This window comes from Rhinoraja longicauda, chromosome 18 (assembly GCF_053455715.1).
Source record: "Rhinoraja longicauda isolate Sanriku21f chromosome 18, sRhiLon1.1, whole genome shotgun sequence".
NCBI classification, from domain to species: domain Eukaryota; kingdom Metazoa; phylum Chordata; class Chondrichthyes; order Rajiformes; family Arhynchobatidae; genus Rhinoraja; species Rhinoraja longicauda.
In genome coordinates this window covers 17,762,904-17,779,162 of record NC_135970.1, presented here as the reverse complement: position 1 = coordinate 17,779,162, position 16,259 = coordinate 17,762,904, and the positions used below count along the sequence as shown (strand labels likewise).

The 16,259-nt window shown below is 44.1% G+C and overlaps 2 protein-coding genes across 4 annotated transcripts in view; one reads left to right on the top strand and one right to left on the bottom strand.

Annotated features, from left to right (window-relative positions):
* Window positions 1-16,259, bottom strand: part of LOC144602290 (galanin peptides-like) — a 411,360-nt gene that overhangs the window by 384,799 nt on the left and 10,302 nt on the right. The window lies entirely within an intron of this gene.
* The window catches only part of saal1 (serum amyloid A-like 1), a 31,362-nt gene that overhangs the window by 10,390 nt on the left and 4,713 nt on the right, over window positions 1-16,259 (top strand). For all 3 annotated transcript variants that reach the window (XM_078415186.1, XM_078415189.1, XM_078415188.1), the window contains exons 5-12: window positions 673-752; window positions 2,571-2,630; window positions 6,898-7,013; window positions 9,921-10,098; window positions 10,618-10,700; window positions 11,964-12,149; window positions 14,735-14,955; window positions 15,316-15,408. In XM_078415186.1, the coding sequence (XP_078271312.1) occupies window positions 673-752; window positions 2,571-2,630; window positions 6,898-7,013; window positions 9,921-10,098; window positions 10,618-10,700; window positions 11,964-12,149; window positions 14,735-14,955; window positions 15,316-15,408 (1,017 nt within the window). The remainder of the gene's footprint in view (window positions 1-672; window positions 753-2,570; window positions 2,631-6,897; window positions 7,014-9,920; window positions 10,099-10,617; window positions 10,701-11,963; window positions 12,150-14,734; window positions 14,956-15,315; window positions 15,409-16,259) is intronic.

The window sequence follows — 16,259 nt, the reverse complement described above, 5'->3', positions numbered from 1 at the left end:
ATGTTAAAAAAGTAATGATGATAAAGGAAACAGGCCATTGTTAGCTAGGAGCTGGGTGAAAACGAGTTACAGACGATGAGAGTCAACAAGACGACTTTGAAACGTACGATTTGGGTGGGGGAGGATGGAGAGAGCGGGGATGCAAGGGTTACCTGAAGTTAGAGAAATCAATATTCATACCACTGGGTTGTAAGCTGCCCAAGCGAAATATGAGGTGCTGTTCCTCCAATTTGCATTTGGCCTCAACAGTTGGACCAGCCCTTAGCTAACAATGACCTGTTTCCTTTATCATTGTTACTTTTTTGCATATCTTTCATTCATTTGTTCTATGTCTCTCGTTTCCCTTGCCCCTGACACTTAGTCTGAAGGGTCTCGACCCGAAACGTCACCTATTCCTTTTCTCCAGAGATGCTATCTGACCAGCTGAGTTACTCCAGCTTTTTGTGTTTATCTTCTGTTTAAACCAGCATTGGCAGTTCCTTCCCAAAAAACTGGTCCATTGTTTTGGGATCAGAGTAAATTGACACAGAATTTTCCCTTCAGAGTTTAAACGGTGGAAAAAATGGGTGTATTCTGCAGATGGAATTGTTGTCCGCTATGTGCTCATTTCATATTTGTTTTATCAACAGTACAGTGAAATAATTTGATAATATGACATTTCTTTGAGGTTAGGAGATCTGCGTTGGTATCCTGGGCAACATGGCTTGTTACAAGGAAACTTGTCAGTCGATCACAAACAATGATAATCTCGTGTGAGTACTGGTAGGCGTACAATGTGGCATTTCCATGCATGGTATTATTAATAAATATGAAACCGGAGATAACTGGATGCACACATTTCAGTATGTAAAATTCCTAGTATTCTATTGTCTATTCCATTTATCCACCCAAATATGTTTCTAGCATTGTGTATAGACTCAGTTCACTGATAAATTCTGCTACTTGTTTCCAATTGAAAAATGTCATTAAATCTTGGTTGCAACATAATTATTATTTTAAAAAAAATAAAGTTATCTGAATGAGAAAATGACATAGAATGTAAATAATTGAAATAACATAGAAATGCAGAAAAATGGGTGCAGGAGTAGGCCATTCCGCCCCTCGAGCCAGCACTGCCATTCAATATGATCATGGCTGATCATCTAAAATCAGATCCCTGTTCCTGTTTTTCCCCATATCCCTTGATTCCTTTAGAGAGCTAAATCTAACTCGCTCTTGAAAACATCCTGTGACTTGGCCTCCATTGCCTTCTGTGGCAGTCAATTCCACCGATTCACAACTCTCTGGGTGAAAACGTTTTTCCTCATCTCAGTCCTAAATGGCCTGCCCCTTATTCTTAAACCGTGACCCGTGGTTCTGGACTCCCCCAATATCAGGAACATGGGAAAAAGTAGTCTTTTTACTTCGGAACAAGGCTTCAAATCAAGCATCTCTATAATGTTTCTATAGTGAGTCGTCAAATCCAGTTCCAGTGGGTATATTATGCAAGATAAAAACTGCATGGGGAAAACACCATGGACTTGAGAAATTGAATAATGCAATGGCTACGTGAATGTTATTCTGGGTTGTGGTTGTGACACAATACTGGGATTCTGCAGAAGGATCTTTAATCTTAATCTATTTATTTTGCTTAATCTGGGAGTGTGCATTCAGCCAATGTATGACAAGATTTTCTTCTAATTGGCGTCTTGTTATTAGGTACTGATCTTGAAGAATACAGACATTGCCAAGGAAATGTATTCAAAAATCGAAGGAAGAAAACTAGGGAGAAATTGAAGTTGTTAAAATAGACAATAGACAATAGGTGCAGGAGTAGGCCATTCGGCCCTTCGAGCCAGCACCACCATTCAATGTGATCATGGCTGATCATTCTTAATCAGTACCCCATTCCTGTCTTTTCCTCATACCCCCTGACTCTGCTATCCTTAAGAGCTCTATCTAGCTCTCTCTTGAATGCATTCAGAGAATTGGCCTCCACTGCCTTCTGAGGCAGAGAATTCCACAGATTTACAACTCTCTGACTGAAAAAGTTTTTCCTCATCTCCGTTCTAAATGGCCACCCCCTTATTCTTAAACTGTGGCCCCTGGTTCTGGACTCCCCCAACATTGGGAACATGTTTCCTGCCTCTAACGTGTCCAATCCCTTAATAATCTTATATGTTTCGATAAGATCCCCTCTCATCCTTCTAAATTCCAGTGTATACAAGCCTAGTCGCTCCAGTCTTTCAACATATGACAGTCCCGCCATTCCGGGAATTAACCTAGTAAACCTACGCTGCACGCCCTCAATAGCAAGAATATCCTTCCTCAAATTTGGAGACCAAAACTGTATACAGTACTCCAGGTGCGGTCTCACTAGGGCCCTGTACAACTGCAGAAGGACCTCTTTGCTCCTATACTCAACTCCTCTTGTTATGGCCAACATTCCATTGGCTTTCTTCACTGCCTGCTGTACCTGCATGCTTCCTTTCAGTGACTGATGCACTCGGATTTATGTTAAATTATATGCTCCTCTGATTTGGGGATAAGGGGAGTCTGAACTGATGGTCTGTTTCTCTCATGCTCCACAGTGAGGTGCTGCTGTTGCTACTGGGAGATTCTGATCCACCAACTCTCCTGGAGACCAGCAGGTAGATACTAACCTTAATTTGTCTTTTGGTGTTGTGGAGATGGCATGGTGCTTACTTCATAGCTGAATCACTTCATAAGTTTCCTGAACCCAGTGAATCCAATGTTTGACTGCTAGCTTTTTTATATACACAGTTTCAGGATCTGGATATTGCTGGCAAGGTCAGAGTTCATTCCCATCCCTAGTTGCCCATGGAAGGTGGTAGTGGGCCTCACTCTTGAATGATAGCAGTTCATCAGGTTAATGACCTTTCATAATGTTGTGGGGATATAGACCCAGCAACAATGGTGGTCTGGAGATATATTTCCAAATTCCACTTTTTAAGAAAGGAGATAGAGAGAAAACGGGGAATTATAGACCAGTTAGCCTGACATCGGAGGTGCGGAAGATGCTGGAGTCGATTATTAAAGAGGTAATAACGGCGCATTTGGATAGCGGTAAAAGGATTGGTCCAAGTCAGCATGGATTTATGAAGGGGAAATCCTGCTTGACTAATCTTCTGGAATTTTTTGAGGATGTGACAAGTAAAATGGATGAAGGAGAGCCAGTGGATGTAGTGTATCTAGACTTTCTGAAAGCCTTTGATAAGGTACCACACGGGAGGTTGGTGAGCAAATTTAGAGCGCATGGTATTGGGGGTAGGGTATTGACATGGATAGATAATTGGTTGGCAGACCAGAAGCAAAGAGTAGGAATAAACGGGTCCTTTTCAGAATGGCAGGCAGTGGAGAGTGGAGTGCCGCAACTATTTTCAATAGATATTAATGATTTGGAAGATGGAATTAGAAGTAACACTAGCAAGTTTGCAGATGACACAAAGCTGGGTTGTTAGTGTGAACTGCGAAGAGGATGTTAGGAGGTTGCAGGGTGACTTGGACAGGTTGAGTGAGTGGGCAGATGCATGGCAGATGCAGTATAATATAGATAAATGTGAGGTTATCCACTTTGGCGGCAAAAATAAGGAAGCAGATTATTATCTCAATGGTGTCAGATTAGGTAAAGGGGAAGTGCAACGAGACCTTGGTGTCCTTGTACACCAGTCACTGAAAGTAAGCATGCAAGCACAGCAGGCAGTGAAGAAAGCTAATGGCATGTTGGCCTTCATAATGAGAGGATTTGAGTACAGGAGCAAAGAAATCCTTCTGCAGTTGTATAGGGCCCTGGTGAGACCACATCTGAAGTATTGTGTGCAGTTTTGGTCTAATTTGACGGGGGACGTCTTTGCTATTGAGGCAGTAGCCTCATATGAGGAAAGATTGGATTCACGAGGTTAATCCCTGGGATGGAGGGACTGTCATATGAGGAAAGATTGGAAAGACTAAGCTTGTATTCACTGGAGTTTAGAAGGATGAGAGGGGATCTTATAGAGACGTATAAAATTATAAAATACATAATTATAACTACAATACATAATTATAACTATAAGCTAGATGCAGGAAAATTGTTCCCAATGTTGGGGGAGTTTAGAACCAGGGGACACAGTCTAAGAATAAAGGGGAGGCCATTAAAACTGAGGTGAGAAGAAACCTTTTCACCCAGAGTGTTGTGAATTTGTGGAATTCTCTGCCACTGAAGTGAGTGGAGGCCAATTCACTGGATGAATTTAAAAGCGAGTTAGATAGAGCTCTAGGGACTAGTAGAATCACGGGATATGGGGAGAAGGCAGGCACAGGTATCTGATTGTGGATGATCGGCCATGATCATGATGAATGGCGCTGCTGGCTCGAAGGGCCAAATGGCCTCCTGCACCTATTTTCTATGTTTCTAAATTAGGATGTGTATGCATTGGAGGAAGTGGTGTTCCCACACACCTACAACCTATGTCCTTGATGGTGGAGGTTGTGGGTCTGGGAGGCGCTGTTGGAGCTCCTGGACAAGTAACTACAGTGCATTTTGTTGACAGTACCCTCTGTAGCAACCTTGCGGCAGTGATGTGCAAATACATGTTTAGAGTGGTTGCTTTGTCCTGGACGGTGTCAAATACCTTGAGAGTTATTGGTTCTGCACTCATTCCATCCCACTTCTGACTTGTACCTTGTAGATAATGGAAAGGCATAGGTGTGTCAGGAGGTGCATCACTCACCATAGGATACCCAGTATAACGGCTATTGTATTTAGATGCGTGGTCCAGCTGAGTATCTGGTCAAGGGTGACCATCCCCTCGCCCTTCCCAGGATGGTTGGGGATTTGGCGATGAAAAAGCTATGATACATTTGATCCCATTTCCAAATGTGGGAATAGACATGCTTCCTTTATTAGAAGTTGATGGCATTCTTTATTGGTACTAGTTGACATGGAATTCTGTAAAATGTAAAAATGACCACCTCGTTAATCGTTTGACACAAGAAACAGTGGAATTAAATTCCATCCTTAGAATTGTTTGCCAATTATTATTTGTCATTTAGATTACCACTCATCCGCATGCAACTTTGAACTATAATAATAATAATAATAATAATACATTTTATTTATATAGCGCTTTTCATATACTCAAAGACGCTTTACAGAGATTTTGAGAACATAGGGAAAATGAATAAATAGATAAATAAGTAAATAAATAAATGAACAGAGAAAGGAGACAGAAGGTGAGGTGATCTTCAGTGGTTGAAGGCAGTACTGAACAGGTGAGACTTCAGCGATGTTTTGAATGTGGTGAGTGTGGGGGAGTCTCTAACGGTTTGGGGTAGTGAGTTCCATAGGGTGGGAGCAGCGATGGAGAAAGCCCTGTCCCCCCAGGATCTGAGTTTAGTCCGGATGTGGGGGGATAGGAGATTGGCAGCGGCAGAGCGGAGGGTGCAGGTGGGAGTGTGCCTGTGGAGGAGGTCGGTCAGGTAGGATGGGGCCAGGTTATGGAGGGCTTTGTAGGTTATGAGGAGGATTTTGTACTGGATTCTCTGGGGGATGGGGAGCCAGTGGAGTTTATAAAGGACGGGGGTGATATGGTCACGGATCGAGGTGTGTGTGAGTAGACGGGCAGCGGAGTTTTGAATGTATTGAAGTTTATTGATGATTTTTGAGGGTGCGCCATAGAGCAGGCTGTTGCAGTAGTCCAGACGGGAGGTGATGAAGGCGTGGATGAGGGTTTCTGCAGCTGTGGAGGAGAGGGATGGACGGAGACGGGCAATGTTTTTGAGGTGGAAGAAGGCTGTCTTTGTGATGTGTTTGATGTGTTTGTCGAAGGAGAGGGTTTGATCAAGGATGATTCCAAGATTCCGGATGTGAGGTGAGGTGAATACTGGGAGACCATCAATGTTGAGGATGAAGTTTTGGGTGGATTTGGTGAGCATTTTTGGACCAATGATAATGATTTCAGATTTGTTGCAATTGAGTTTGAGGAAGTTTGATTGAAACCAAGATTTTATTTCAGTAATGCAGTTTGTCAGTGTAGAGTGTGTGGTGGAGGAGATTGATTTGGTGGAGATGAGGAGCTGGATATCATCAGCGAAGCAGTGGAAGTTGAGACCATGACGGCGGATTAATTGACCAAGGGGGAACAGGTAGAGGATGAAGAGGAGGGGGCCAAGGACTGAGCCTTGGGGGACACCTTGGGGGAGGGGAGCGGTGGGGGATTTACAGTTGTTAATGGAGATGAACTGGTGTCTGTCAGAGAGGTAAGATTTGAACCAGGATAGGGCTGTGCCGGTGATGTTAAGGGAGGTTTCAAGTCGGGTGAGGAGAATGGAGTGATTTATGGTGTCAAAGGCGGCGCTGAGGTCAAGTAGGATGAGGATGTTGAGGTTGCCAGCGTCGGAGGAGAGGAGAATGTCGTTTGTGATTTTGAGGAGCGCAGTTTCAGTACAGTGGTTTGAGCGGAATCCGGATTGGAAAGTTTCATACAGGTTATTGGTAGAGAGGTGGTATTTGAGTTGGGAAGCTACAGCACGTTCCAAAACTTTGGACAGAAAGGGTAGGTTGGAGATTGGTCTGAAGTTGTTTGGGGTGTCAGGGTTTAGACCAGGTTTTTTCAGAATGGGGGTGACAGCAGCGATTTTGAGGGATGGCGGGACGATGCCAGTGGACAGGGAGGAGTTTATTGTTGCAGTGATAAGTGGAGAGAGAGCAGGAAGGCAGGCCTTGACAAAGCTGGAGGGGATGGGGTCCAGAGAGCAGGTGGCAGTTTTTATTCCTGTGAACTATAGCAGGAAGTGCTGATATTTACACATTTATTATTAATAACGGTAATAGAGCTGCACCAGTACGATGCACTGTCAGAACCAGTGGCCTTTCCCTGATTGTAAATATTAAGATAGCTCTTTCTTCTTTATCAGGTTAATACTAACCTGCCTTTCCCAGCCAGATGTTGCCACCACCTGGGCAGACCAAATTCAAAAGAAACCTGCTGTTCGGGACCATGTGTGCTTCATAATGCAGAGCTCCACCAATAGTAAGTGGTCATTATTTCTCACACACAACATATTCAGAAAGGATGCAAAGGGGAGATCACAGGCAGCATCTAGGAGAGAGGGAATGGGTGACGTTTCGGGTCGAGACCCTTCTTCAGACTGATGTCAGGGGGTGGGACAAAGAAAGGATATAGGTGGAGACAGGAAGATAGTGGGAGAACGGAAGGGGGAGGGGAAGAGAGGGACAGAGGAACTATCTGAAGTTGGAGAAGTTAATGTGAGATTCTTCTTCAGACTGAGTATAGGGGGTGAGAAGAAGGCTTGAAAAGGGGAGAGGTGGGACAAAGCGTGGCAGATAATAGGTTGACACAGGTGAGGAGGGCATCTGATAGACTGAAGGTTGGAACAAAGGTCGAGGTAAGAACAGGTTTGAGACAGGTTTGAAGAGTTGTGATGGCAGTGGGTGGAAAAGGGGAAGGGGTTGTGGAGGGGGGCTAGATAACTTAGTCCGAAGAGATGCTGCCTGGCCCACTTACTCCAACACGGCGTGTCCTTTTGAAGTTCAGAGGGATGTAGGTGTTCTTGTACATGAATCACAAAAAGTGGTTAAGAAGGGATACAGTATTTTGACTTTTGTTGCAAAAGGATTGGACTTTAAAGATAGGTAGGTTTTGTTGCATTTGTGCAGAGAGTTGGTGACCTCTCACCAGGAATGCAGCTTACAGTTTTGGTCCTCTCACTGAAAAAAATATATAGTTACTTTTGGAGGCAGTACAAAGGGATTTCTGCGGAATAATTCCTGGTTGTCCTACCAAGATGGAGTTGGGCCAATATTCCTTGGAATTTAGAAGAATGAGGAATGATTTGACTCAAACATATAAGATGCTAACAGGGCTTGGCAGGGTAGATGTTGCAACGTTTTCATTAGTGGGAGAGCTTTCAACAAGGGGACATTGCTACAAGTTAAGGGGCAGTCATTTTGAACTGAAATTCATAGACATTTCTTCTCACAGAGGGTGGTGAATCTCTGCAATTCTCTGCTCTTGAAACTGGTGGAAGCTGGGTTGTTAATAGTATTTAAAGTGGAGGTGAATAAATATTTGATAGATCATGGAATGGGGGAATGGAGAAATGGCACAGAAGAGGAGTTGAGGACAGTCTCTATCATATTAAATGTAATATGATCATTTTAAATGGCTTGGATCTTAACACCACTCTGTTATCTTCACCACTCTTACAGTTTTGTGGCAGACTGTGTAGTGTACAGAGATGAACACAAGAAACTAGAAGGTAGACACAAAATGCTGGAGTAACTCAGTGGGTCAGACAGCATCTCTGGAGAGAAGGAATGGGTGATGTTTCGGGTTGAGACCCTTCTTCAGACTGATGTCAGGGGAGGGGGCAGGACAAAGATAGAATGTAGTCAGAGACAGGAAGACTAGTGGGGGAACTGGGAAGGGGAGGGGATAGAGAAGGAAAGCAGGGACTATCTGAAGTTAGAGAAGTCAATGTTCATACCACTGGGGTGTAAACTACCCAAGCAAAATATGAGGTGCTGTTTCTCCAATTTACGCTGGGCCTCACTCTGACAATGGAGGAGGCCAGGACAGAAAGGTCAGATTGGGAGGGGGAGTTGAAGTGCTGAGCCACCGGGAGATCAGGTAGATTAAGACGGACTGAGTGGAGGTGTTCAGCGAAATGATCGCCGAGCCTGCACTTGGTCTCACCGATTTAGAGAAGTTGACACCTGGAACAGCGAATACAGTAGATGAGGTTGGAGAAGGTGCAGGTGAACCTCTGCCTCACCTGGAAAGACTGTTTGGGTCCTTGGATGGAGTCGAGGGGGGAGGTAAAGAGACAGGTGTTGCATCTCCTGCGGTTGCAGGGGAAAGAACCTGGGGAGGGGGTGGTTTGGGTGGGAAGGGAGGAGTTAACCAGGGAGTTCTGGAGGGAACGGTCTCTGCGGAGAGCAGAAAGGGGTGGAGATGGGAAGATATGGCCAGTAGTGAGATCCCGTTGGAGTTGACGAAAATGTTGGAGGATTATATGTTGTATGCGACGGCTGATGGTGTGGAAGGTGAGGACAAGGAGGACTCTGTCCTTGTTACGAATGGGGGGAGGGGGAGCAAGAGCGGAGCTGCGGGATATTGAGGAGACCCTAGTTATAGGCCCTCCCCCTTCCCAGTTCTCCCATTAGTCTTCCTGTGTCCGACTACATTCCATCTTTGTCCCATCCCCTCCCTTGACATTAGTCTGAAGAAGGATCTCGACCCGAAACGTCACCCATTCCTTCTCTCCAGAGATTCTGCCTGACCCGCTAAGTTACTCCAGCATTTTGTGTCTGCATAAGAAACTAGAAGCAGAAGAAGACTATTACAAGGATGTTGCCAAGACTTGAGGGTCTGAGCTACAGAGAGAGGTTGAGCAGGCTGGGACTCTCTTCCCTGGAGCGCAGGAGGACGAGGGATGATCTTACAGAGGTGTATAAAATAGATTGGGTGGACGCACAGTGTCCCTTGCCCAGAGTGGGGGGAATCGAGTAACAGAGGGCATAGGTTTAAGGTGAAGGGGGAAAGATTTTATAGGAATATGAGGGGTAACTTTTTCACGCAAAGGGTGGTGGGTGTAAGGAACGAGCTGCTGGAGGAGGTAGTTGAGGTGAGTATTTTGAAGTTTAAAAAGCAATTAGCCAGGAACATGGATCGGACAGGTTTAGAAGGATATGGGCCAAACGCAGGCACGTGGGACTAGTGTAGATGGGACATGTTGGTCAGTGTGGGCAAGTTGGGCCAAAGGGCCTGTTTCCACACTGTATGGCTCTATGACTATTGGGCTTCAAGCCTACCGTGCCATCAAGGCTGAGTTGAATGCAATTGTGACGGAGCAATTTGACTGACATAGTTTTGTAAAGTTTGAATTAATTTATTTATCTTCTGAATTCTGTCCAGCTGATTTGTTGGGAAAAATTGGTGAGATGATTGATAAACTCTTTGACTTGGACAAGGAGCTAATGTTGAGCTGGATCAGAGAGTCAAAGGAGTTGCCTGGTGCACAGGTGACGGAGCAGGAAAAAACAACAGAGATTTTGCTGGTTCCTTGTTTACTGGAAGCAGCCAAACAAGTCAGGTAAGTTTTGAGAAAAGAAATGCATCCCCTGTATCTGGTTCCACAACTCAACAGTGGCTCCTTCATTTGCACAATTAGAATTGGAATATAAGCAACCATTCATTTAAATAGGGTGTCCTAGCCTGGGCATTGGTAAGGTGAAGGAAAGGTATTTGAAACAAAATCAGAAAACATTGGAAACACTTAGCGAGCCAGGCATCATTTGACAGGAGAGAAACAAAGTTAGCAAGAACCAAATGTAGGAGAACCAAATTTCATAGGGTTAATTAGCAGTACTGAACTATATAGTTCTGAGATGTTGGAAGGTCAATCATTACTTAGTTTGGGGAACTGTGAAGTGGGAAGCTGCATTATTATATCCATGTAATATTTGGATGGGCACACAATCAATGTATAGATCTTTCGGGTACCTAATTACCACAGTTACAAGATTTAATCTTCCCATTTACATGACCTGTGGCTGCTGTCTCATGCATAGGATGCAGACTAATATTATGTGGTAACGTGGCTTTGTTTTAGGTCAGACAGCGTTGAAGGGCTTGAGATTTACGTTCATATACTACAACTTCTCACTACAGTCGATGAAGGAATCCAGGCAATAGGTAAATTGTTTATTTTCCAGATTCTTAACTACTTTTCTTCTGCAGTCCAGTGTTCTGAAGAAAAAAACTAGCACTGAAATGGTGCATTCAAAGTGCATTATGAATATCTCTCTGACTCTAAATGATGGACATGCTTCCTGCTCAATAATCTATGTGTGACGTTGTCTTTTCATTACAAATAGACATTTTATAGTCATATTGACCAAGGAAAATCAAACAATTAAAAAAATACGGAATAGGAATCAATTAACATTAGGAAGTTTATTAATGGTTTCTGCTTTAGTTACTTTATAGTATTCTTATAACACCATACCTCCGTTGATTATTTCTCTGCCTTTGTAGATATGTGACTAGATCCTTTGTTAATCAGTGGCGCTGTAAGATATTGCTGATTATGCTTCAGGCACGATGCCCAGACAGGATTAAATAACAATGTCAGAAAGTGGTCAAAATCAGCAGGTCAGACAGAGAAATAAAGCTACTACATTCATTGTTGGCCTTGCATCAGAGTTATGCAAGATGTATGGTGTAAAGTCTGCAGTGGAAACCCAACCAGAGCAGTACTCGTGGGATTCTCTAAGTAGCAATCTAACTCCATGAGAATGCAGGAGCTGAAATTTGTAATGTTATATGTATTTGTGAAAATTGTAGAAATTGCATATAATTTGCTGTATTAGTTTTGATGATAATGATGGGTATAAGCAAGCAGTTAAGAAAGAAACTATGCTGGCCTTAATTACAAATGGATTCGAGTGCAGGATTTAGGAAGCCTTGCCGCACTTCTACAGGGACGTATTGAAACCTCAACTGGAGCAATATGTTCAGATTTAGTCGTCTTGCCTGACAAAGGATGTTCTCACCGTGGAGGAAGTGCAACAAATGTCTACGAGATTGATTTCTGTGGTGCCAGGACAGATATATGAGGAGAAATAGGTTGATTAGGCTGATGTTCCTTTTACTTTAAGTGAATGAGAGGGGATCTCATAGAAACCCATGAGGAAGTCTCCTGCAATCAATTAAAATGAGCTGAGGAAATCCTAAGTCGAGTCCCTACTCTGTGCTTAGTGGGATCACTCTTTTCACTATCTGCTCGTATGGAGAAGCTCGGCTTTATTTTGATGGAATATAGAACTACCTTTTTAAAAAAGAAATGTCAAAGTAAGACATTTGAAAAAATACTGAACCCACTTTCCTTTTTTAAAAATTATGCTGAAGCAGAGTTCTGTTTGCTAACTGTTATTATGAATCTTTCCCTCTCTTTAGTGAAAACTCCAGACAAGGGAGAGGCCACTTGGACTTTACTGTATGACATAGTTTGCTCTGACCTTTGCCAGGACGATGACCCATCGATTTTCATAGAGGAGCAGGCAAGCGTGCTCTCCTCTGCTCTGGCTATTCTGTCGGCGATATTTGCTTCACACGTGGAGAAGTACAGCGAGATTGAGCAAAGTGAGTTCAGCAAGTTCTGGAAAAGGTTGAGGTTTGGATTTGGAGAAAATTAAATCCAGCCCTGGTATTTTGTGCGCACTGATGGGATTGCCTTTTGAGAAGGCCCAGCATTAATTAATTAAGGCAATTATGAAGGATGATTAATAGTTTCAGACTGAACATCTATCTCTCAGCCCTATTTGTGACGGTCTCCCTTTGCTTTACCTGCATTGCTTTTGGGCTCATTCCTGCGAGTTCTTTTGTGTTTTATTTTCCCCAAGGTTGAATGGCCTTTTCTAATTAGACTTTAATGACCGAGAACTGTCATTTCAACTCTGCACTAAAATGGCTCATATTGATCCCCTTCTTGACAAGTGTTACACTTGTCCAAAGCTGATTGCCATCTATGTGATGGAAAGAACTGCAGATGCTGGTTTAAATTGAAGATAGACACAAAATGCTGGATTAACTCAGCGGGACAAGCAGCATCTCGGCAGTGAAGGAATGGGTGACATTTCGGGTCGAGACCCTTCTTCAGACTGATGTCAAAGGAGTGGACGGTACAGAGGGCGGCACGGTAGCGCAGCGGTAGAGTTGCTGCTTTACAGCGAATGCAGCGCCGGAGACTCAGGTTCGATCCTGACTACGGGTGCTGCACTGTAAGGAGTTTGTACGTTCTCCCCGTGACCTGCGTGGGTTTTCTCCGAGATCTTCGGTTTCCTCCCACACTCCAAAGACGTACAGGTATGTAGGTTAATTGGCTGGGTAAAGGTAAAAATTGTCCCTAGTGGGTGTAGGATAGTGTTAATGTGCGGGGATCGCTGGGCGGCACGGACTTGGTGGGCCGAAAAGGCCTGTTTCCGGCTGTATATATATGATATGATATGATAAAATGTAGTCGAAGACTGTAAGACTGGTCGGAGACCTGGGAAGGGGGAGGGGATGAGGAGAGAGGGAAAGCAAGGGCTACTTTAAGTTAGCAAAGTCAATGTTCATACCGCTGGGGGGTAAACTACCCGAGTGAAATATGAGGTGCTGTTCCTCCAATTTGCGCTGACAATGGAGGAGGCCCAGGACAGTACGTCTACTAACACACTCCTCCGCCGAGCAGAGCTGATCCTTACCCTTAACAACTTCTCATTCGACTCCTCCCACTTGCTCCAAATCCGAGGTGTAGCTATGGGCACTCACATGGGCCCCAGCTATGCCTGCCTCTTTGTAGGGTACGTCGAACAATCAATGTTCCAGGCTTACACTGGCCCTATCCCAGAACTCTACCTTCGCGACATTGACGACTGCATCGGTGCTGCCTCCTGCACCCATGCAGAATTCACTGACTTCATTAACTTCACGACTAATTTCCATCCTGCACTTGGACCATCTCCGACACCCTACCATTTCTAGATCTCAATGTCCCCTTCACAGGAGTCAGACTATCGACTGACATCTATTATAAACCAACTGACTCCCATAGCTATCTAGGCTACACCTCTTCCCATCCTGCTTCCTGTAAAGACTCCATCCCCTACTCCCAATTCCTCTGTCTACGCCGCATCTTTGTCCAAGATGAGGTGTTCCATGCCAGGTCATCGGCGATGTCCTCATTCTTTAGGGAACGGGGGTTCCACTCTTCCATTATAGATGAGGCTCTCTCTAGGGTCTCCTCAATATCCTGCATCTTGCTTTTGCTTCCCCTCCCCTCATTCGTAAGAAGGACAGAGTCCCCCTTGTCCTCACCTTCCACCCCATCAGCCGTCGCATACAGCACATAATTCTCCAATATTTTCGCCACCTCCAACGGGATCCCACTACTCGCCACATCTTCCCATCTCCACCCCTTTCTGCTTTCCGCAGAGACTGTTCCCTCCGCACTCCCTGGTCAACTCGTCCCTTCCCACCCAAACCACCCCCTTCCCAGGTACTTTCCCCTGCAACGGCAGGAGATGCAACACATATCCCTATACCTCCCCCCTTGACTCAGTCCAAGGACCCCGACAGTCTTTTCAGGTGAGGCAGCGGTTCATTTGCACCTCCTCCAACCTCATCTACTGTATCTGCTGTTCCAGGTGCAGACACCTGTATCTCGGCGAGACCAAGCGCATGTTCAGCGATCGTTTTGCTGAACACCTCCGCTCAGTCTGCCTAAACCTACCAGATCTCCTGATTGCTCAACACTTTAACTCCCCCTCCCATTCCCACACTGACCTTTCTGGCATGGGCCTCCTCCATTGTCAGAGTGAGGCCCAGCGCAAATTGGAGGAACAGCACCTCATATTTTGCTTGGGTAGCTTACACCCCAGTGATATGAACATTGACTTCTCTATGAACTTCCCAGTTCTCCGCCCAGTCTTGCTGTCTCCGACTACATTTTATCTCTGTATCGCCCACTCCCCGACATCAGTCTGAAGAAGGGTCTCAACCCGAAACGTCACCCATTCCTTCTCTGCAGCTATGCTGCCTGTCCTGCTGAGTTACTCCAGCATTTTGTGTCTATCTGCCATCTATGTGATCATTTGTCCCAGCCCTATCCTGTCAGACATGTATATTTAGTTCAGTTCAGTTCATTTATCCATTGCATTCTTTGCTTTATTTTCTAACATGTGCAGATCTTCCCTTGCTCGGTACTTTGCTGCGAGTTCTGTTCTACGCAGAAGATTGTCAGAAGAAACCGTCAGAAGGAACAAGAAGACCCAGTGCAGACAAATGGTCTGTCCCATCTCCAGCAGGTGTTCCGAAAGGGAAAAGGCAGAAGGGCAACTTACACATGAAAATCCTGTTGAATATCTCTTGTGAATTCCTCTCTGAAATCTTCATGGATGTTTCTAAGGTATAACTGTAAAATGGGAGCGTCAGTAGAATGATATGGTGAACGATGAGTGATAATGTTTTAATTGAGGAGAGGGGGAAATAAAAGTGATTGAGCTCTCAGTGGGGAGTGAACATTTAATTGAGATTGCAGAGAGTTAATTAAGGCAGTAAAGTGTGAGGCGGCTAAAATGGGTTTGTTGGGTGGATAACTGACCATCTAGAGGTCGACTTTTGAGTAGTTAGAATACCACTTTTGAAAATTGCTCCTAAATCAACCATTGACCTTGGTATGACTGACAGTTCATTAATTTGTGTAACTCTTTCGGTTTGAGTCAGAGTAACTATACAATGCTCTGTTAACTGTGTTCCTCTGATATAGGAGCTTGTGTCAAGAAGCTTCAAAGAAGGATACCTGAGTCAAGAGATGTGTCTCTGTGCTGTTCACCACCTTCTTCCTGTGTATACCACTACGGTGAGTCTTTTTTGCATGATTGATCTCTCCTTTGAGGTCCTTGCAAACGTTTTATTCCTGGCATGGATCTGAAGCATGACAACCGTTTATTCACATGCACAAGATCACCAGACCGAAAGGAACAATTAAAACTTTAGCCTTGATTCTTTATCTGGAGGGATTTTGCTGCCACAACTAGATCATGGGTTACTCTGAATCTGAAAGATAAGCACAGATTACCCGTTTCAAGTGGCAAACCTTCATCAAGTTGATTTGTAAACATGTCCTCCCTCTTTCTGAAACTTGTCAGAACTTTATTTTCTTTCCAACTGGTCAATAATTTGTGAGTTTAGTGCGGAAGAAAAAACACTGAGCCTTACCGTTTTGAAAATCATGCCTGTTTTTTTTAACAATATATAGAATATAAACTTTGAAATTTTGTTTATATTCATTTTTCTCACATTTGCATCTGTTGATTTCTACCTGAGCTTCAATTCGTTGAGGGCAAATATTTTGGACGTAGTTATCAGTAAATGTTTGCAAAGCATTTTATCTTTGACAGTACAGCCAATGTGATTGTGTTCATTGAGGTCAATGGATAATCATATCATATCATATATATACAGCCGGAAACAGGCCTTTTCGGCCCTCCAAGTCCGTGCCGCCCAGTGATCCCCGTACATTAACACTATCCTACACCCACTAGGGACAATTTTTACATTTACCTAGCCAATTAACCTACATACCTGTACGTCTTGGGAAAGATAGAAAACTTTATATATTTTTCCCTCTCCCAAGAATAGTCATTCTTAAGTGGCTTAGATTCCATTGTCGATTGGTGGAATGGGATGGATGTGAAGGATGGAGGAATG